General features: G+C 43.5%; 1 protein-coding gene across 2 annotated transcripts; it reads left to right on the top strand.

Annotated features, from left to right (window-relative positions):
* Window positions 1-234: 234 nt before the first annotated feature.
* usp46 (ubiquitin specific peptidase 46) lies at window positions 235-21,919 on the top strand. Of its 2 annotated transcripts, XM_080473039.1 has the most exons (9): window positions 235-565; window positions 7,599-7,679; window positions 8,031-8,244; window positions 14,678-14,916; window positions 15,393-15,469; window positions 15,581-15,664; window positions 15,754-15,951; window positions 18,354-18,432; window positions 18,550-21,919. In XM_080473039.1, the coding sequence occupies exons 1-9, from the start codon at window positions 530-532 to the stop codon at window positions 18,649-18,651; spliced, it is 1,110 nt and encodes a 369-aa protein (XP_080329165.1). In that variant the 5' UTR covers window positions 235-529; the 3' UTR covers window positions 18,652-21,919. The 2 variants fall into 2 exon arrangements, with proteins under 2 accessions (XP_080329165.1, XP_080329164.1); XM_080473038.1 differs by lacking the exon at window positions 18,354-18,432 and having other exon boundaries at window positions 18,550-21,911.
* The last annotated feature ends 786 nt before the right edge of the window (window positions 21,920-22,705 follow it).

Below are 22,705 nucleotides of genomic sequence, written 5' to 3'. Positions count from 1 at the left end.
ACCCGGTAGTTTTACATAAACGTTACAGCATCTCTTTAAACGCTCTTTGGATATGAACTACAACTCCCTGCAGCCATTGCTGTAAATATCTCCTCGCGGTTGGCTGCAACTGAGGTGAACTTCCCCGTGCAGCTCTGTGAGTGGCTCGCTCACTGTGTCAATCAAATGTGACAACGCACGGACCAATCAGATCTCTCTGTATGGCGCGGTGGGCGGGGCTCCAGCTTCCTCTCCGGGTCGTTGTTGTCAACCTGCTGGCTGAACTTGGTCCGTCCACTCGGAGCTCGGTGTCGGTCTCCAGCTGTGCCTCCAGCTGTGCCTGCTCCGGTGTGCGCCAGGATGACACCGTGGTGAGGGTGAGCGCGGTCCGGGCCTCTGCTCCGTGCCGGCTGCATGGTGCTCCGTCTCTCCGCCTGCAGTCTGGCCTCCAGCCACGAATCAACTTCATTCCTCCGCGTCGCCGCTCCTGGTTTCTGTTTTTTTTTTTTTTTTTTACGAAGATGGCGGTGAGGGGGACACTGTGAACTAAATGACTGTCAGAAACATCGCCTCCATCTGTAATATGGTGAGTCTCTGTCCTGTGTGTCGTCGTGTTGATCCCAGTGTGTCGCGTGCCACCTGCACCCGGGCAGCCTGTACGGTGCAGCCCCCCCCCCCCTAACCCCCCAGGCCTGGACAGAAACCAGTGACATTTGACATGTTGCAACCACAATGTGCATCAGTGTGTCTGTGGGTGTTGAGTGGCAGGTGAAGGCACGCAGCTCGTGACAGCCTGTTGTGGTTGCGTAACGTGGTGCTGCTGCAGAGGACTGGTCACATCCCGGCGGCACTAATCTCTGTTTATGTTCACAGACATTGAAGAGTGTGTAAGAACAGACTTAAACGGCTCTGCTCTCTAAAGCCAGCGGCCTCGGCTTTATTTAGACCGCACTAATGGCATAAGCCTGCAGAGATGCTGCACACACTATACTGCTGTGTTTCCCTGCAGGACAGTAAAACTACATCTACCTTTTAATGTGCATCACGGGGGAGTCATTGCAATCTATGGTTTTTATGATATCAACATGTGCAATGTTGATATCGCCTGTGCTTATCACTAAAGACTAAACTGCAATCAATTGTGTTGATTCACTTTACCTTCATGACCTGATCATTCAAAATAACAGTATTTTTAACTTCTAGGGAAGTGTGACAAATTGTGAATAATTCACAAACATGAATCCTAAGCCCCGTTTACACGACAACGTTTCACGTGACACCTAATCCGCTAAATAAAGGAGTGTGTTTACACTGCAGCAGCGGACACACAGACAACGATGTAGTTAGTATGCCACGCCATGTGAGGGCGCTGTTGCTTGATTTTGTATTGAAACTACACAGATGTGTGCAGAGAACAAAACACTATAAACCTGAAGAAAATGGAGAGAACCTGACATCCGTATGGACTGATGAGGAACCGGATGATATCAGGGAGAGTCTCAACTATTAAACTACTGATCTGGACCATAAAACTAGAATACGGACCGCGGGTCGTACCACTACGGGTCGTACCACTGCGGGTCGTACCACTACGGGTCGTACCACTGCGGGTCGTACCACTGCAGGTCGGCCATGTTTGTTTACAACTGGAGAGCAGGAGGGAGGAGGAGATGAGCAGTAACAGGCTCTGTAGCCTCCATCAGTCTCTGCAGGAGGGAACAGTGACCATAAAAGAATCTTTCCACTTTGGGAGCCGGATTAAAAACTTTGTGGATACAGTGGATCAGAACACTGGTACCGTGTAAACGGACCCCCCAAAAGTGAAGAAAGGTTTGCGGATACACTCGTGTTCGTTGCGGTGTACACGGGGCCTAAATCATTTCATACCTGCTGGTGAAACGACTTGTCAGGAGAAAGGTGCTTTGCTGCTGCACAAAGACACTAAACACTCCTGACTTTTGATGGTGGTCAAGGAAAAACTGTCCAAAACAACAAAGTGAACAAACTGCTTCACTTCCTAAACATATCTGCAGCAGCACAGACCAGCCTGGTTTTATAAAGCAAATCAAGTAGATGAGCAAAAACAAATTCAACAATAAACAGTAACACAGAAGCAGCAGCAGCAAATATCAGAATCATAACGGCAGCAATGAACAGCACTGCAGCCAATAGAAACACTTTACCTTCACGGGGCTCTTCCTTGTTTTCCTGGCCGAGTGCAGCAATGCATTCATTGACTGATATGAATTGAACCTTTTTCCACCTTTCTTCTTCTTATGAAGAATTAAAGAGCGTATCACACCAACACAGATTTGAAAAAAAGCAATACAAATAAAAGTATTTTTATTATAAAACGTTATTTTCAAACTGCCACCATCCGCAAGTAATAAACTACTAAAAACGAGTGAAATGAAGTCCTGATTCTTGATCTCCGCCCATGGAGCTTTCTCAACCTCCTCCATCTTCCTGTGACGTAGGAGGAGTTAGAGGCTCCAGCTGCCGGCAGACGCACAGGAAAGTGAAGAAACAGAACTATTTTCTGACATTTCACACTGTTCAGCGGTAGATGAAGACTTTTTTAAAGAAGAGTATGAGAGAGTGTTCGCGGGAGCGTTGGAGGTCAAACCGAACAGATTTGGGGGAAAATTGACGATCAACCGAGCAACAGATTCAGATTCAGACAAGAAGAAGACGAGACGCCAACAACGATCGTGAGGAGTTTTCATGTTCTCTCCGTGTGTTCTTGTTCTCCTCCGGTACTCCGGTTTACTCTGATAGTCAAAACAACCTGCACCGTGACTCCCTGAGCTACACCCCCGGCCTCCGTCACCTCCTCCTTAGTTACACCCCTGGCCTCCATCACCTCCTCCTGAGTTACACCCCTGGCCTCCATCACCTCCTCCTTAGTTACACCCCTGGCCTCCATCACCTCCTCCTTAGTTACACCCCCGGCCTCCATCACCTCCTCCTGAGCTACACCCCTGGCCTCCGTCACCTCCTCCTGAGTTACACCCCCGGCCTCCGTCACCTCCTCCTGAGCTACACCCCCGGCCTCCGTCACCTCCTCCTTAGTTACACCCCCGGCCTCCATCACCTCCTCCTGAGCTACACCCCTGGCCTCCGTCACCTCCTCCTGAGTTACACCCCCGGCCTCCATCACCTCCTCCTGAGTTACACCCCCGGCCTCCGTCACCTCCTCCTGAGCTACACCCCCGGCCTCCATCACCTCCTCCTGAGTTACACCCCTGGCCTCCATCACCTCCCCAGAGCACCGCACTGTGTGGCTGCTTAAGACGTCCATTTGGTGAAGAAATGTCCCGTCGGAGGACTAACGAGGGACTTTTAATAAATTAACTCCGTCAATCTGTCCTGTGTAGTGAAGTCTACTCCAACGAGCCGACAGCGTAGACATATGCTAGTAGATGGTTAACTAAATGTGTAGAGAGCCTCTAGTCTACGCCATCTAGACAATGATCTACTACTGTATGTCTATGTATTAGATCATTCTGTGTTGAAAATCCCCTCAAAAAAAGCACCAACACGATATGAAAACGCAGCGTTCCCTGCAGACCGAGAGAACGAGTTCCTCCTGCTACGTCACTTCCTCATTCCTCTCCAGTCTCCGACCCTCATAGTGTTTTGACTCATTCTGCTTTCTTTGCTTTTCAGTCCATGAGCCACTTTAAAATGCGACATGTGGCATCCAATGTCAGGAGGGGTTGAATTTATGATCCAGCCCTTTTCTTGTTAATGTTTTCTGTAGATTTGGACGAACTTCCAGGTCCACTTATTGTACTCTTTACCGTATTCACAGCAGAGTATCCGTATCTGTACAGTGGGTGACTTGAATTTTTGCGTTTTTCTCAGACTGGAAGCAGTAAAACGGACAAAGGAGCATTCACCACCTGCTTTGACAGACAGAAATGACAGCTATTAAAAGTCAAAGCCTCCCTCAACCTAAATGGTCTCCCATGTTCGTTCAACAAAGCTGTGGTTTATGTGGAAATGCTTTGAGCTCTGACAAGCAAAATGGCTTGACAAGAGATAAGTGCTCTGCTGGTGCACTAAGACGCTAAATACTCCTGACTTTTGATATGGTTCTACTCGTTTGGACCATATCCGCTTTCTACTTTGACAGAGCTCTGTGGCGTGTGTGCATTTTTGTACATTCTTGTGTAAAGTGAGACCTCAGCTTTGTGTGAAACGGTCACTGATCAGTGTTCAAGTGAGATCTCTCACTTCGGCCATCTCTTATAAACTTTATAAACTTTACATGCCTGTTGCTGCTCTCGGACGACTTTAAATCAGCCACGTATTAGAAATAACTTGATTATGGATTTATTAGAAAACAATGTCACTTGGTTTTGTTTAGACAATCCTGTAATGGATTCGGTTCAGGATCGTCATGTGCACACTAGTGTTGTCACGATACCGATACCACCATGTATTTCGATACTTTTGATACTTTCCCAAATAAAGAGAGAACACAGTTGCGGCCTTGTGGATGTAGCAGCAGCCATTGTTTCCCTTCTCCCTCTCTCTCTTTTATTCCTCTCTTTCGCCAGACTCTTGCTCTTTGCTGCTCCGTTAGTGATGCACTCGATTTCTTTTTACGGCGTTTCCACGAGTCGTTTGAGTCGGTTACACATGCTCACTCTCACATGGACACAAACGCCGTGTCATTTACGCATGCGCATCCGGTATTCTTTTCAAAGTACAAGCTCGGTTGGGAGAAGATTGTTTTTAAAATACGTTGTTTTGACTTTTATTTTGAAGTTGTGTCCAGGAATGTTGTTGGTAAATAAGGTCGAGTTTGAAGCGCTATTCAGTTGCGGATCTTAGGTCGGAGCTCGGGAGTGCACGCGCACCCCGTCTCCCCACCACCACCACAACCACACACACACGATCGCGTAAAGAGCCGTCAATATCTCGCGCGCACCCTCCGACAACCATGGCTCTCCTAGAGGGATCCCCGGTCATTCGCCACGCTCCCACGTCTACAAGCTCTAAGTGAATGAAAGTCAGAAAGGAGCAGCCCGTCAACGCTTCCCCCACAGAGACACTGACGACTCTCCTCGGTGCAAATTACAACACAGTGACGCTCCGCAGCAACATAAAAAAGATACCGGTACAGGCTGGGCCCAGTATAGTATCATTTTAAAGGCGTCAGTACCGCGATAACAATACAGTACCGGTATACCAAACAACCCCAGTGCACACATACATTTGTATGCTTTGACAATCATGAGATGTAACTTTTTACTTTTGTCTTCCTCAAGCTTCCAACAGCAAAATTGTTTAGAGCAAGTCAGAATAATAAGAACAATATCAGTACTTACATTTTCGTATGCCAAGTGGCAGTATTGTAATTTGTTATTGGTCCAGTCCATGTTGTGTCAGCAACACCAAAAAATCACACTACTAAGATTAATCTCAATGCAAGGTATTGAGCATGTCAATTAGGGATGGGTACCTTTCACTTTGGAACTGATACGGTACCGATACCCGGTATTGATACCGGTACTCAACGGTACCAATTTTCTGTACTTTTGTTTGTGTTTATGTGATAAAAAACGGTAATTTGTTTAATAATAAAAACATTTGCATATTTATTTCCCAATATCTAAACTTTACCAGATATATCAAAACAACGTCCAGCTGTTTGTATGGTAACGCCGCAGTTGTTTCACAAATTTCTACAGTGTTTTTTCTTAATAATGCTCAAATCAGAACCGGCTCCAAGTCATGGTTTTAGGCAGCGAGCCGTCCAGCCGTCATTTTGATGGTCAATTTTCGGATAAGACGAAAAAAAATAACAGATGTGTTGCTCAAAGCCTCTAAATTATGTGTATAATGGCCAATCACTACTTGTCACCGTCTGATTTAGCTTGAATTCATGTTTTTACACCAAAATATAGCGAATAATTATCGGCTCTAGTAAACAACTGGCGACTGACTTCCGGTTTGTATTACGCCCAGCAGCCAGCAACATGATTGGTCAATTGATACCATGTGGTATACACGTTTTGAAAGGCGGCCTCTGATTGGTTTGTCATTCTCTGACTCATCCTTGATGCGTTCAAATGGGGCAGAGAGGAGGAATTTGAACAAATTTTCTTTCCAAGATGCTGAGGGATTATATCTGCAGAATCCACACAGGTGGGACTAATTCTATGGACCTATGATCGATCTGATTTTTTATTTCCAAAATGTTGACACTTGTTTGGATAACTGCACATCATTCATGCTTTTCATTGAAGAATAAAATATTCTTTGCGGTGATTTAAGTATTGACAATCATGTTTGCTCCATCAGCAATTTATTATTACGACTGTGACATTCTACGGTCTTGGTCTCGCTATAGATGGCATCCAGATAACAAATAAGCATCTGATATTCAATTAAAAACTTATAAGAGGAGAATAGAAACTATTTCAGAGTTCAGAGTCGACAGGTGCTCAGTTTAGGGGTGCAGATAGAAGCAATGTGCCAACTACAGGAGGAATAAACAAATACCTGGAGTAAAGTTTGGAGTGAAGTGAGTCAGGTACAGGTACAGGTACAGTTACAGGTACAGGTACAGTTACAGTTACAGGTACAGGTACAAGTGAAAACCATCACCAATGAGAACAAGCTATTACATTAAAAGAAAAATACAACATTTTAACAAAGAAGAACAAGAAAAGATATAGATGCATCAGCAAGGAGAAAAGGAAATACATTACTGTTAAGAAGCTAAATCTACACGTCACATTGGGGGCAAATCAGTTTAAAACAAATGAGAATCTCTTCAGCCTGGAGAAACATCTCGTGCTGAACCAGGCGCTTCCTCAGATTAGAAGTATTCCCGCCGCCGGCCTCCCACTTCACGTCACCACTAGTTAGTGAGCGTAATCCGCATCGCGTTTTGAAAAACGGAGCCTCTCGAGTGCTCAGTATGCTGCACAAGGATGCGTTTAGATACCGAAACATGGTACCGTTTAATTTGATGTGAATCAGTACTCTGTAGTACTGACGGAGTTTGGTCGGTACCTATAAAAATACCGAATTCGGTACCCATCCCTAATGGCAATTAAAACCCATATAGTGAGTTGTTTTTGTTATCTGATTTGAAGGTGTATCGAATTCCCTCTCACACAAAATAGTGAAAAATAGGATGATTTGGGAGTGAATCTTTACACCTCATGATATTATCAAGTGTTTAATTGAGTTTGACAAATATGATTTCTGATGACTGTGCAGTTCTTCAGCTAAACAACAGCACAAAAATAAAGAATATATATTAAAACTGTAAATTAAATGCCCTTTAGTGCAACGTTAGTATATGTCATCACATGTCAGATGACGCTCTGAGGAAGCAAGGTGAAAACACCCTGCTCTACTTTCTGAGTGTAAAAGAAACTATAACACACGTTTAAGATGACAAAATGAACCTAATTCAGCCAATAGTATGTATATTATGATAATGCAGAGATGTTTCTTACCTGTTTACTTATACAAGTCTATGTCTTCACTGATCTACACTCTCTTCTCGCTCTTTAAAGCCACCGGTGAGAACATATCTTTGTGAGGCGACTGTGAAAATGATGGCAGAATGTCTTTTTGTTTTGTTCTCTCAGGGCACCAATGCCTCTGCTCTGGAGAAAGACATCGGCCCGGAGCAATTCCCAATCAATGAACACTACTTTGGGTTGGTCAATGTGAGTATCACCTAATCCTCTCATACAGCAACAACACTGGTGTCGTCTTTCAGAACAAAGCCACTGACTCATGTTTTTTAAGGTATACCATTTTAAGGTATCAGTCTTGTTTTTGAGTCTCGTGGCCAGTCGAGGGACGTTCTGTTTCCTTCACCTGGTATTTACAGAAAAGATAGGCTTTCACAACACCTCTGTGGGCCTCTTGGATGTAAACAGTTGACAAAGTTTATAGGTTTCATAGGCAGTTACTGTACTAGCAGAGGCTTTTTTTGTTGTTTTTTTCACTAAATTGCCAAAGTTGATCTAAATGACTGTTTAGAAATGTGTCTTTGTTTTGCTTCCTTCTCTCAGTTTGGAAACACATGCTACTGTAACTCAGTGCTCCAGGCTCTGTACTTCTGCCGACCTTTCCGGGAGAACGTGCTGGCCTACAAAGCCCAGCAGAAGAAGAAGGAGAACCTCCTCACGTGCCTGGCTGACCTCTTCCACTCCATCGCCACGCAGAAGAAGAAAGTGGGCGTCATCCCGCCCAAAAAGTTCATCTCCCGACTACGAAAAGAGAACGGTAACAGCATTTACCTCCTTTTATTTTCATTTAATTTTGGAAAAACATGCAAAATGTCTTGCCTTAGTTCAGTCTGTTACGCAGTCCAAACCCGACTGAAGCGTTCCAGTTTTCACCAAATTGTTTCACGTGCATGTGCAGAAATGATCGGACCGCAGCGACTTGTGGTTTCGTGTAGGAGCGGAGCTTTAATGCAGTCTGACTGGAGGTGAAGGGCAGGTGCATGTTGGTGGTAAGGTCATTCACAGTAGAGCTGACAGAAAGGCCGACTGTTCTCCGCGGTCCATATTGAGGAAGCCCTTTATGTGAGCGAACAATGCCATCTCTGTTGAGACCAGGCTCTGGCCAGCTGCCTCATCGCTGGACCTGTTCTTGCTCTCTTGCCTCTCCTTTCCAATTCCTCCTCTTCTCAGTTTTCACCTTTCACATACAGATCTCTGAAAGCAGGACAGTCTCTGATGGTTTATATTAAATGTGCGGACTGTATTTATTTATATAAACAATCAGTGGATTACACGCTGTATCTCAAAGCAGAAATACTGATGCTGCCTTGTTTGAGGCCCAGTTATTCAACAATATTAAAGTTGATGATTATAACTCCTGTGCCTGTCAGCTTGTCATCCACTAACATAATCTTGTGGTTCATGTCTGTTTTTGATTTTTTGTTTGTTTTTTTCTCAAATGAAAAAGATGCACACACACACACACACACACACACACACACACACACACACACACACACAGCTGGAGTCTCAACAATGAGACAGCAGTCTAAATCGAATACATTTCCTTTTAAACACAATCAAACATATTGTTGATAAAAGCATGATTTAAAACAGGTACAACATTTCTTTGTGTTTTCTAAATAAGTCATCTGCATTTAATTCATTTATGTCACGAAACTACTAACTTTAAGCATTAACATTCAAAGTGTAAGCAGCCGGAGTGGAAGTGGAGGCACGTCAGGATAAAGGGAGAAGATAAATTGGTCGTAAAGCAAAAAGAGTATCGAGAGAACTGCATAGAATCTGGCTTCCTGAAAATAATGGAAACATTTATTGCTAAATGCACCTTTAGTGGCGGAAAACTGGTGAATGAAAGTGTGAAACTGGAATCCCTCGACAGTGACCCGGCCACTGCTTTTAGTATGTGTAGGTGAGGTTAGCCACGGAAAGGAGTTAATTGAGGAGACATAATAAGGCATGTTATTAAGTCCTGAATTGATTTTATTTTCTTGGCTGTCTAAACGCTAGTAATAGTGTGATATTTGTACTATATGCCTGCGTTCGTGTCTATTATTAATGTTTTTATTGTTCTAAGTGCTGCTGATCTTACTTGTTCTGACTGAGTAATGAAAGTTGACTGTGATGAAGAAGAACTGATGACTGACTTATGATGAATACTTGCAGGACTTCTAACAGTCGCTGTCTCACTAGCAGAATAGTCATAAATATACAGGAAGGTGTGTACTTGCATATCTGAAGGAGAATTTTTAAAACAGACCAGCATTCTGAGTTTCTAGTTGGTTTGATGGACCCAAAAGACCCAGCTGTGTGGTACTGCGTCACAACTTCACAAATCCCTCCTGTGCTCGTAGTTTCATGTCCAGATTCAAAACTCATCAGAAAACTTTACTATATCTTCTGCTCAGACCAGATGAGCCGGACAGGAATGTGGGCAAAATGGAAATTCCACATTTTTTTGAAGCACTGAGTTGTGTACGTTCAATTAAGTCCAACAGCTGTGTCAGAGTTGGTCCGCACCACAGCTGGACCCGGCCGGTCTGAGGGGGAAAACACACAAATGTTGTTTTCAACATCAGTTTTGACACTGAGCTTTTTACAGATATGAATCTGCAACATCTTCCATTTAGCTGGTGTAAGGTAGAACATGCATCGAACATAGGAATATAGGCTGAGATTAATTCTACTCTTTTTCTTTTTGTTTGTTTGTTGTTTGTCTGTTTGTATTTTTAAAATTGGCATGTGATATTTACATCGTTGGTTTTGAGAGTTTTCCTGGATAGCATAATTCAATGAGGACCAGGGTTCTGAACTTTCTGACAACTGCTCGTCCAGAGGGATTGTAGCCATGACCGTAACCACGCGCACCACTCTCAGAACCAGGCCTTGTGTTGTTGTTTCCTCTGTTCACACTATTAGAGACGTAATGGACACTGTCCAAAGGTTTCTTTTTTGTCAGCTTATCTACTGCTTCCATGTACAGTAGTATTGACAGACCGTCCTTTATAGAGAAGGACATGATTTAATATTCTAAACTGATATACATCACTTATTACAGGTAAACAAGTGAGAACCAAAATATGCAGCAATCTGATGTTGGTGTTCTTATATCTCAGCAAGCGATGATGTCAGGATTCCTTGTTTTTAAATAGATGTCCAAACGTGCACAACTGGAAGGTAGTAGTTTATACTCATATGAGTGTTTATTGCGTCTCCTTGGAAAACAACAAGCACATTTTGTCTGTATTGCAAATTTATTTTAAAACAATTCAAAACTGAGATGAGACTCATAGCCAGGAACCTCAAGTCAAAGTGAACACAGTCCTGAAAGTCAGTATTGCAGCATGTGGCAAATACTATAATATTGAATATGAATCAATTATCGCTCAATCAGTCCATCTCATATACTCATTCTGGGGGAGCCAGGACAACAAAGGACACACACACACACACACACACACACACACACACACACACACACACACACACACACGCACACGCACACACACAGCAGAGTACTCAAGAGAAAACTTCACCCAAGTACAACATGCAATATCTACATCGAAATGCTTGAATCTAAAACCCTCAGTCCCTCACAGTGAGGTAATGACAATAACCAAGACATCAATGTGTCTGTCAACATTTTGATGTGTGTGTACAGGTACTTCTCAAAAAATTAGCATATTGTGATAAAGTTCATTATTTTCCATAATGTAATGATAAAAATTTGACTTTCATATATTTTAGATTCATTACACACAACTGAAGTAGTTCAAGCCTTTTATTGATTTAATATAGATGATTTTGGCAAAAAAGTAAAGAAAAACCAAAAATCCCCATCTCAACAAATGAGCATATCATGAAAAGGTACTCTAAATGAGATATTAACCTAATCATCTGGAGCACCACACCCACCCTTGAATCAACGAATTAACTCTAAACACCTGCAAAAGATTCCTGAGGCTTTTAAAACCTCCCAGCTGTTTCATTACTCAAAACCGCAATCATGGGTAAGACTGCCGAACTGACTGCTGTCCAGAAGGCCATCATTGACACCCTCAAGCAAGAGGGTAAGACACAAAAAGACATTTCTGAGCGAATAGGCTGTTCCCAGAGTGCTGTATCAAGGCACCTCAGTGGGAAGTCTGTGGGAAGAGAAAAGTGTGGCAGAAAACGCTGCACAACCAGTAGAGGTGACCGGACCCTGAGGAAGACTGGGGAGAAGGACCGATTCCAGACCTTGGGGGACCTGCGGAAGCAGTGGACTGAGTCTGGAGTGGAAACATCCAGAGCCACCGTGCACAGGCGTGTGCAGGAAATGGGCTACAGGAGCCGCATTCCCCAGGTCAAGCCACTTTTGAACAAGAAACAGCGGCAGAAGCGCCTGACCTGGGCTACAGAGAAGCAGCACTGGACTGTTGCTCAGTGGTCCAAAGTACTTTTTTCGGATGAAAGCAAATTTTGCATGTCATTCGGAAATAAAGGTTCCAGAGTCTGGAGGAAGACTGGGGAGAAGGACATGCCAAGATGCCTGAAGTCCAGTGTCAAGTACCCACAGTCAGTGATGGTCTGGGGTGCCATGTCAGCTGCTGGTGTTGGTCCACTTTGTTTTATCAAGGGCAGGGTCAATGCAGCTAGCTATCAGGAGATTCTGGAGCACTTCATGCTTCCATCTGCTGAAAAGCTTTATGGAGATGAAGATTTCCTATTTCAGCATGACCTGGCACCTGCTCACAGTGCCAAAACCACTGGCAAATGGTTTACTGACCATGGTATTACTGTGCTCGATTGGCCCGCCAACTCTCCTGACCTGAACCCCATTGAGAATATGTGGGATATTGTGAAGAGGAAGTTGAGAGACACCAGACCAACACTGTGGATGATCTTAAGGCCGCTATCAAAGCATCCTGGGCCTCCAGAACACCTGAGCAGTGCCACCGGCTGATTGACTCCATGCCACGCCGCATTGAAGCAGTCATTTCTGCAAAAGGATTCCCGACCAAGTATTGAATGCATAACTGAACATAATTATTTGAAGGTTGACTTTTTTTTGTATTAAAAACACTTTTCTTTTATTGGTCAGATGAAATATGCTAGTCTTTTGAGATGGGGATTTTTGGTTTTTCTTTACTTTTTTGCCAAAATCATCTATATTAAATCAATAAAAGGCTTGAACTACTTCAGTTGTGTGTAATGAATCTAAAATATATGAAAGTCAAATTTTTATCATTACATTATGGAAAATAATGAACTTTATCACAAGATGCTAATTTTTTGAGAAGTACCTGTATGTGACAGAAAATCCTGAATAAGGTTCTACCTGCATGTACAGTTGTGCTCATAAGTTTACATACCTGGGAGAATTTATGATTTCTTGGCCGTTCTTCAGAGAATATGAATGATAACACAACAACCTTTCTTCCACTCATGGTTAATGGTTGGGTGAAGCTATTTATTGGCAAACAACTGTGTTTACTCTTTTTAAATCAAAATAACAAAAGAAAGCATCCAAATGACCCTGATCAAAAGTTTACATACCCCAGTTGTTAATACCATGTATTGCCCCCTTTATCATCAATGACAGCTTCAAGTCTTTAGTGGTCGTTGTGGATAAGGTTCTTTAGTTTCTCAGATGGTGAAGCTGCCCATTCTTCTGGTAAAAAGCCTCCAGTTCCTGGAAGTTCTTGGACTGTCTTGCATGAACTGCATGGTTGAGATCTCCCCAGAGTGACTCAATGATACTGAGGTCAGGAGACAGAGGGCCACTCCAGAACCTTCCCTTGGTTCTGCTGTAGCCAATGACAGGTCGACTTGGCCTCGTGTTTTGGATCATTGTCATGTTGGAATGTCCAGAAACGTCCCATGTGCAGCTTCTGGGCTGATGAGTGCAAATTTTCCTCCAGTATTTTCTGAGAACATGCTGCATTCATCTTGCCATCAATTTTGGACAAGTTCCCTGTGCCTCTGTAGCTCACATCCCCCAAACATCAGTGTGCACCTCCATGTTTCACAGTAGGAATGGTGTTCCTTCCATCAGAGGCCGTGTTGACGTCTCTCCAAATGTAATGTTTATGGTTGTGGCCAAAAAGTTCAGTTTTGGTCTCATCACTCCAAATGACTTTGTTCCAGAAGTTCTGAGGCTTGTCTCTGTGCTGTTTGGCGTAATGGAAGCGGGATACTTTGTGACATTTGCAAGGAAGAGGCTTTCTTCTGGCGACTCGACCATGCAGCACATTGTTCTTCAACTGCCTCCTTATTGTGCATCTTGAAACAGCCACACCACGATGTTCCAGAGAGTCCTGTATTTCAGCTGAAGTTATTTGTAGATTTTTCTTTGCATCTCGAACAACTTTCCTGGCAGTCGTGGCTGAAATCTTTGCTGGTCTACCTGACCATGGTTTGGTTTCAACTACTTTTCTACTTCTTCATCAGCGTTTGAACACTGCTGATTGGCATTCTCAATTCCTTGGATATCTGTTTATATCCCTGTCCTATTTTATGCAGTTCCATTACCTTTTTCTCGCAGATCCTTTGACAATTCTTTTGCTTTCCCCATGACTCAGAATCCAGAACCGTCTGTGCAGCACTGGATGAAAGATGCAATGGTCTGTCAGAAGCCCAGAAACTCACTGACCTTTTATACACACACACTAACTACAAACAAACAGGTCAAAGGTCAGGATGGGAACCTTGATTAGCCATTCAAACCTCTTTGTGTGTTATCAGGTCAAAGTCACTGGGGGATGTAAACTTTTGATCAGGGTCATTTGGGTACTTTCTTTTGTCATTTTGATTTAAAAAGAGTAAACACAGTTGTTTGCCAATAAATAGCTTCACCCAACCATCAACCATGAGCGGAAGAAAGGTTTTTGTGTTATCATTCATATTCTCTGAAGAATAGCCAAGAAATCATAAATTCTCCCAGGATATGTAAACTTATGAGCACAACTGTATTTCTGATGCGAAGCTTAGGAGCTGCTTTCTTATAGTCCTATTAGACAGATGTTAATCTTTTCTCAGAAAAGCATGTTTGATCCAGATGTTCCTCCGTCAGTTATGTTTAAAATGTTTGACAGATTTAAATAGTGACATATGTCAGTGTGGTGTTGTTTGCAAACTTGAAAATCAGATCATTTGTCTTCTTGGAGTCTTCTTCCTTCACTTACACTCGGTGTCACCTTCCCCTCCAGATCTGTTTGATAACTACATGCAACAGGATGCACACGAGTTCCTCAACTATCTGCTGAATACAGTGGCCGACATACTGCAAGAGGAGAAGAAGCAGGAGAAGCAGAATGGACGCCTCAAGAACAACGGAACCGCTATCGTCACGGAGACCGAGACGGAGAACAAGACAGAACCCACATGGGTCCACGACATCTTCCAGGGAACTCTGACCAATGAGACACGATGCCTGAACTGTGAAACGGTTCGCGGCCCCACTTTATCACTTTATCTGTTGAGTTTGGAGTTTGTCCGGATGTAATTTGTGTTGTGATGTCTTCAGCAGACCTGTCTGTCCTCGAGTCACCTTGAACAAGGGTCCTCTCCTGAATGAGTCTGCAAAAGGGATTAGCCCTTTTCAGAGATTCGGAGAGATGTGCACACACACAAGAGAGAGAGAGAGAGAAGAAAAAGAATAAAGTCTCGGCAGTCTCTGACCACCTTCTTTGCGTCAGGGCTCGCTGGAGGCTTTGTCCTCATAGTGTTGAGGGAGAGGTGTGGGATGGGTTGCCCAGAACAACCTCTGCAAACACCACAGCTCCGCACTGCGCAGAGACAAAAGCTCGTCGGTAAAATAAGCATTTCAAAGACGGGCATGTGTGTCGGTGTAGGTTTGTCCTCACTGAGTCAGTTTAGGAAAAAGACAGTTGAGTTGCATGAGTTTGTCTCATTTGTCTGCAGGTGAGCAGCAAGGATGAAGATTTTCTGGATCTTTCTGTGGATGTTGAGCAGAACACATCAATAACACACTGTCTCAGGTAGTGTTGCTTTATAATATGATTATTCTCAGCCAAAGAACCTGACATATTCCCTTTGGTTTATGCAACATTGAGTAATTGAGCCCTGTGTTGTGATGCTCTTTTGTCCAGGGACTTCAGTAATACAGAGACTCTGTGCAGTGAATATAAATACTACTGTGAGACCTGCTGCAGCAAGCAGGAAGCACAAAAGCGGTCAGTGAAGCGTGGGAAGAGTTTAATACCACTGCGATGTGTCATTGTACACGAACATGCCCCTCCTATTGATGCTGTCTTCTCCTCAGGATGCGTGTGAAGAAGCTTCCCATGATCCTGGCACTCCACCTCAAGAGGTTCAAGTACATGGAGCAGCTGCACCGTTACACCAAGCTGTCCTACCGGGTGGTTTTCCCTCTGGAGCTGCGTCTCTTCAACACATCTGGGGATGCAGTCAACCTGGACCGCATGTATGATCTCGTGGCCGTGGTGGTTCACTGTGGGAGGTACAGTACGCTGATTACCAAGTCAAAATAAGTGTGTCCCGTGGTGTGCTCATATTTCCTCCTGCCCGGGATGTGGAAATATAGTGTGAGGTGTGGGGATAAAATACAAAGCTAATTCCGGGAAGCCTCTTGTGACTCGCTGATCCGACTTTGCATTTGCTGATCTCCGACCTGCTAAAAAGATTTGGCCAAAAGAAACAGGTTTTACCTGGCGATCATCTGTCTAGGAAACAGTCTATTAAATCAAGCCCCCTCACTCTGTTCTGCTTGACAAAACTGAAGGATGCAGTGAAGGTGCAGCTATTTATTCCTCAGATACTCAAATACTTTATACTATAATGTGTATTCAGCTCATTTGAGTTAAAAGCTCAGGATTCAGACATTTAAGTTCTTGCTTTGTCATAATTTCCATTTTTTTAAAAACAACCTTTTGGGTTTCTAAAGCCCCGTTTACACGACGTTTCACGTGACAACACCTGATCCGCAAAAAAAAGTAGTGTGTTTACACTGCAGCAGCGGACACAGAGACAATGATGTAGTTAGTCTGCCGGGCCACTGGAGGGCGCTGTTGCTTGATTCTGTAATGAAACTACAAAGACGTGTGCAGAGAACAAAACACTATAAACCTGAAGAAACTGGAGAGAACCTGACATCCGTATGGACTGATGACTCATCGGATGATATCAGGGAGAGTCTCAACTATTAAACTACTGATCTGGACCATAAAACTAGGATATGGACCGCGGGTCGTACCAGTACAGGTCGTACCAGTACGGGTCGTACCAGTACGGGTCGTACCAGTACGGGTCGTACCACTACGGGTCGTACCACTACGGGTGAAACGGCGTTCTCCTAAGCACCACCAGTTAACCTGACATGCATGTTTTTGGACTGTGGGAGGAAGCCGGAGCACCTGAAGGACAACCCAGGCCGTACTTGAACCCACAACCTTCTCACTGTAAGGCGACAGCGCCAAGCGCTTTTCCAAATACATACATGCATAATGCTAAAGATCATCGGGATTCTGAATCTGAAGTCAAAAATGCAAAGTCGGGGATCACGTATGAGATACGGGCATTTGAATGAGACGACTTCAGATGAACCACAAATCTTAATCTGCGTGTGCACATTTTACCGATGTTAGCTCAGTTGTAAACTTTCAAAGTTTCACCAAGACACTTGGATTGCATCTTCATGGTATATCTTTCATAATGTTTTGTCTTTCAAAGAGGATAAAGCCAAACAAGTGTAACCTCAGCTGGCCCACACTGGGCCCAGGCTGATCGGCGAAAACTGACTGGAATCAGTCGTTTCAGTTCAATCAGCTCCCAGACCAAATAAACCCGTGGCCTTCCAGTCGCCTGGCCACAAGCTGATTCTAATAAAATACATCTACACGTCCACATGTCTGTCACCGGGCAAAAAATGCTGGCGTGAATCTCTTGAAATATGGCTTAATCAAGGTTACTTTGCTGTAGCCAATAATAATCGGTATATCAAAGTAATATTTAAAGTAATAAAGTAAGTACATAAGTTTTTTTACAACAACCCTTTTTTTTTCACACTGCGAGGAATGCCCTGCCCCACTTTGTTCATGCCTTAACTGCCTACACAATTTTAAAATGTTAGAATTGATGGATTGTGTTTTATATCCACCATAAAACTGCAATTATAAAGATGTATGACGCATCTTTTACATAGGAGGTTTTATTGTACATTGAAATGATTTGATATGTGGTGAACCAAATTTTCAGTGTCTATTTTTCTACTCCACCTTCAACCCAAAGAGTGAACATTGTTTTTATTTTCTGGGTGTCAGGGAGGCGAAAACATAATAAACTGTTTACTAAGACATGTGGTCAACTGGACCAACACCCATTATGCCAAAATAAAGTGATTTTCAATTAAATATTAATGTGCAAAAAATATTTACTCTCCCAAAAGCAGGGATTTTTGCACGTTTTCACTGACATTTTGTTTGTGATACAAAAACAATTTGAGAAACATCAAATCTGACTTGATTTTCAGAAAGTACACATTCTGGGTTTTCTAATGAGGTACAGCAAGATGAAAATCCCCATCATTAAACTTGCAGGAGTTTTTGATGAAATGTACCTGCGATGTTGAGCTCACAGTAAAACACCTGCAGCATAACTATCAGAGCCAAAGTTAGGTAGAAATATTTCATTAAAATTACCTGACATTGATTAATTGTTCTGTTACTTTAATTCAAGTCGTGTATAATTTAGTAATGCTGGTGTTTTCATACCATTGCATGTGGTGGAGCAGTCTTCTGTCTGAATGTGGGACCCATGTCAAAGCTTGGACAGAGCAGCATTGTAGGAGCTGAACGACTGCAGCATGCGTACGATGAAGCCTCTGTTTGTATCTTGTTTCCTCAGTGGACCAAATAGAGGTCATTACATCACCATAGTGAAGAGTCATGGCTTCTGGCTGCTGTTTGATGATGACATTGTGGAGGTGCGTCACTCTGACTCTCTCAGCCTCTCATTGTTTGCTTGATGCTCTTTGACTCATATGTTTGTGTGTGCTGCTGTTCACATTGTCAGTAAACACCGTGTCACTTCCGTTGTACAGAAAATTGACGCCCAGGCCATTGAGGAGTTTTACGGCCTTACCTCTGACATCTCCAAGAACTCTGAGTCGGGATACATCCTGTTCTACCAGTCCAGGGAGTGATGGGGAAGCCGGATCAGTGACGCAGAAGACGACTGTAGAAGAAGAAACCTCTTATTTTTTGCCTCTTCTTTTAAATGATGTTTTACTCAGCAGACCTTGACTCCTGCAATCTCTAACCCCCTCCATGGAGTCAGAGCTGTCTGACCTATGTGCCAATTCACCGACCCTGCTTCATCCTGTGGGTTTTCCCTGCGCTTCATCTTCCTGTCTGTCGTTCTCTATCTGTGTGTACGGGTGCAATTTGATTTGTCGTTTTGCCACCTGCATCTGGACTGCACTTTAAAAAACAAAAACAAAAATGCTCTATAGCACGACAGAAATGAAAAGGCATCATGTGGCGCTCGGTGTCGCTGCTGGGGGGAGCCTGGAGAGGGCGCTCTCTGCCAGGACGCATGATGAAGGAAAGGGTCTGGTGCACATAGAGTTGTCACAAAATGGTACAAGCAGTATATCATTTCTGTGTATATTAGGTCGACTTCCATGACGTGTCACCCAGTTTACCTCCTTCATGAGTGATATTTTCACCCCCTTTACCACTGCCCTCCCTCTTCCATTGTGGTGTCCTTCCTGGACTCATGAGAAGGTAATGAAGTTGTCTAACATACATCCACAGATTTCATGCAGTTCTGATGGTTTTCAAGCAATAGATGGACAATAATAAGAGAGGTCTCACAAACTACCTAAACCTGCCAGCCTTTATGGGCTGACAGGTTCATATGGAGGTCTGCAGTGGTTGGCGCTCTCGCCGCTCGGCGAGAAGATCGTGGGTTCAAATATGGCCCGGGGCCTGACTGTGTGGAGTTTGCATGTTCTCCCAGTGTGTGTGTCGGTTTCCTCTGGGTGCTCCGGTTTCCTCCCACATTCCAAAAAGCATGTACCGGGGCCTCGGGGCTTTTCCACCGGAAAGAACCAGGTTCTAGTTCGGAGCCAGGGCCAGACTTAGCACCAGTTCTTTGTCTTTCCACCACCACAGCCACAGGCTGAGGTCCTCATGAGGCAGCAGGGGGCGCTCCGCTATGAGATGCTCCACAAACTTCTCTATAATGAAGCCAGACTTTTGGTTCCTCAGGAACTACTAAACAAACTACAAACTACTGTAAATGAAAGCTTGGAGTTTTTAGCCATAAAATGAGTCTTTTAATGGCTTCATGTGAACGAGAACTTTAATCAGAGCGTTTACGGAGGTTACCATGGTAACGGCTGTAGAGCAGCGTTCTATCATTCTACACCTCCATTCCTCCATGTTGAAGCTTTTGATTCAGAAACGTTCAGAATTCAGAATGTTGAAAACTAAGACCCGACCTCATTCACCCATTGTTTTTTAGGGGTTTTTTCTCAATGGCCGCTCTAGGGCTCCAGACTAAAGCAACAATAGAGCGACAAGGGGACTCTATGTTTTCTGGCTCTTTGGTCTGCATCCGAGGTTCAGTGACGTACGACGTTTTGGAGTGACGCCGTGACGTAGCGCTCACTTTGCTCCTTGTCAATGGCAAAACAACCAGTTCTTTGGTGGTGCTCATTTAAGAACTGGACCTGAACTAGAACCTGGTGGAACCTGGTGGAAAAGCTCTACCAGAGCAAGACTCTCGGCTCCCCTGAGCGCTGCCCGGTGTGGCTGCTACCGATGGGTCAATGTGGGAAGGACTTTCCCGTCTGGGGACTGATATAGTGCTATGAAATAAGAAAAATAAAACCCTAATGTAAACGAGGCTGCAGCGATTTAAACACTATCTGGCTGAGCTGCATTCTCACGTGACTAAAAAAGAGCAATGCCTCAGTTCCTCTATCAGATAGAACCAGCTTAATCTTTATAATATTTTTATTGAATTTAAACCCCTATTTATTGAATCAAACCTATTTATTACTGTTTTATGTGGAATGTGCTTTTGCGAGCAGGTACGTGCTGTAACAGAACACCCAAACTAGTTCTGTGGTCAATTTTGTTTCTCTATGTAAAATATTAGAAGATTGATGTGCTGCAACGACGACGCCATCAACCACTCGTTAATCTTTTGATTTGACAGTAAAACATTGAAACAGAATTGTGCAATAAGAGGCAAACTCTTCCAGCTGGAGACACAAAAACCATCCTCGTCTTCATCAAGTCAACACAACTGGTGGGTGAGATGACGCTCGTCTCAATCTCATCAATAGCTAATAAACTGGGTCCAGTCAGTCGGGCTGCATCTTCAATTAAATTAGTTTGATATGGTGAAAGTTCAGATTTTAGACCTGGTACGACTCCCCCTTCCTCATGAACACATGAGTTACTTTAGTCTGTGTCTCTTACTTTTTAACGGAACCTATTTTGCACAGCCTTTGTATTTTCTTTTCCAATTCCCTGTTTTTTTGTCTTTGATAATATAAACTGTGTCATATTTAAAGCGTAAAGTTAAAATTCATATGTTAATGTTAAATACAATATCCCTTGTACTGTACTTTCCAAAGGTTTTTGGCCCTGCCTAGTAGAATAGTGCAACATCCAATGACTTTGTTTTCATGTGAATGACATTCCTGTAAGCTGCACATAAAAGGAAATGACCATTTCAAACACGTTGTTGCAGGTAGAAGTAGATAGGCTTTGGTAGGTTATTGTCTGTGTCTGAAGAGTCACCCTCTCTTCCACGTAGTTTGTTTCTGGGCGAAGTCACGAGGAAAACGTGCCAAACTGGAGTCCGTACTAGAGTTGCAACAGTCTTCAACAAAACGTTATTTTCTTTGTAAAGATGCATCTGTACATATGGAAAACTCTTCTGGAAATAGCAAATTATTTTTTTAAAGCAAAGATCCTACAGTGTAAATGCGCTCTATTAATGAAGAAATGCTGTGCTGTTTTACAATCATAACATAATCAGACAAGTGTCGGCCACAGTACTGTTTAGTTTGGATGGAAAGTAGCAGGAGTGGTCACAGGCATTTTAGACCTGGCTGAGAAGAAAGAACTTTTTAACACACTGATCTTCCATTAACTTATGCACTCGCTCTCGCTGAGACGCTCGGTCAGGAGCTGCTCTCTGCGTCCTGTATAGTGACTGTGACGGGGAGCCGCCGATCACGGCTCGGGTGCAGCGACTCCGGCACCAGCCGGGGCCTGATTGAGCCGGTGTGGAGCTTTAAAAAGAAAAAATGGAGAAGAGTCTCCGTTTGATAGTTAACTGAAAGTGCACTTTACTAGTGAGGAGCTTCAACGCTTTAACTTGACGAAACACAGTCGGACACGCTCACTTTAAATTGGTTCTTCAGTTCAATAAAATGACTATCAGCTCACCTGCAGAAGTGCCTGTCTTTATTTGCATGCTGACACTGATGCCGAGGTTTGGACTGGCATGTGCAAGACGACGTCTGGTTCCATTGTTTAAACCAGCTTAAGCTTTGTTTCCAGTGTCAACAGCAGTCAAGCCATTTCCTCTTCCATTGAGGAGTTTGCTGTACTGCTCCACTGGTACGTTACTGGTTTGAGGAATCATTTGACCAGCTGAAGAAAATGATGTTTAAATTTCTTCTGTCTATCTCACACGCCTGTCTTAAGTCTAAAACGAGTGAATTCTACAGTACTGACCCGGTGTCCTGGCTCGACCCTCAGGAGGGTAAAACCTGAAGCTGCTGGGAGTCTGAGACAATCTCCACTGTGAAGCTGCAGCCAACCAGGAAACACAAGAGACAGACTCGGTATTCTTCTGTGGAGTCTTGAACCTCCACAGGCCTGATGTAATCATACTTCTGTTTCCTGGTTAGATCCAACTCCTGTGCTGCCAGGCGGAAACATTCACCTCGTATGTATTTATATTCTACGTGTGTCCACTAATGATTGTTTTGGAGGTTAAACCACTTCGATGGGCTCTCAAGCCCCCTTCTCTCTCAATCCTTTTCACAGTACTTTACTGTAAGAGTGTTCATTACATGAAAATTATTACAAGTGAGTTTGTGTAAAAAAAATAAAGAAAACCTTCTGCTTCTATTTTCAGTCAAAGGCGGTAAATAATATATTAGTTTGTTTTGTAGTTTTATAAATTCACTCACTAGAAAAACATGTTTACAGACTCAATGGCCTGTT

This window comes from Lipophrys pholis (assembly GCF_963383615.2).
Source record: "Lipophrys pholis genome assembly, chromosome: 10".
NCBI classification, from domain to species: Eukaryota; Metazoa; Chordata; class Actinopteri; order Blenniiformes; family Blenniidae; genus Lipophrys; species Lipophrys pholis.
This window is presented reverse-complemented; position numbering and strand designations above follow the sequence as displayed.

Bases quoted from the DNA above. Each gene is read 5' to 3' on its own strand.
- usp46 (XM_080473038.1), top strand. From the start codon at position 530: ATGACTGTCAGAAACATCGCCTCCATCTGTAATATG. The intron at 7,680-8,030 runs GTGAGTATCACC...TCCTTCTCTCAG, and splicing joins ACTACTTTGGGTTGGTCAAT to TTTGGAAACACATGCTACTG. The intron at 15,470-15,580 runs GTAGTGTTGCTT...TCTTTTGTCCAG, and splicing joins TCAATAACACACTGTCTCAG to GGACTTCAGTAATACAGAGA.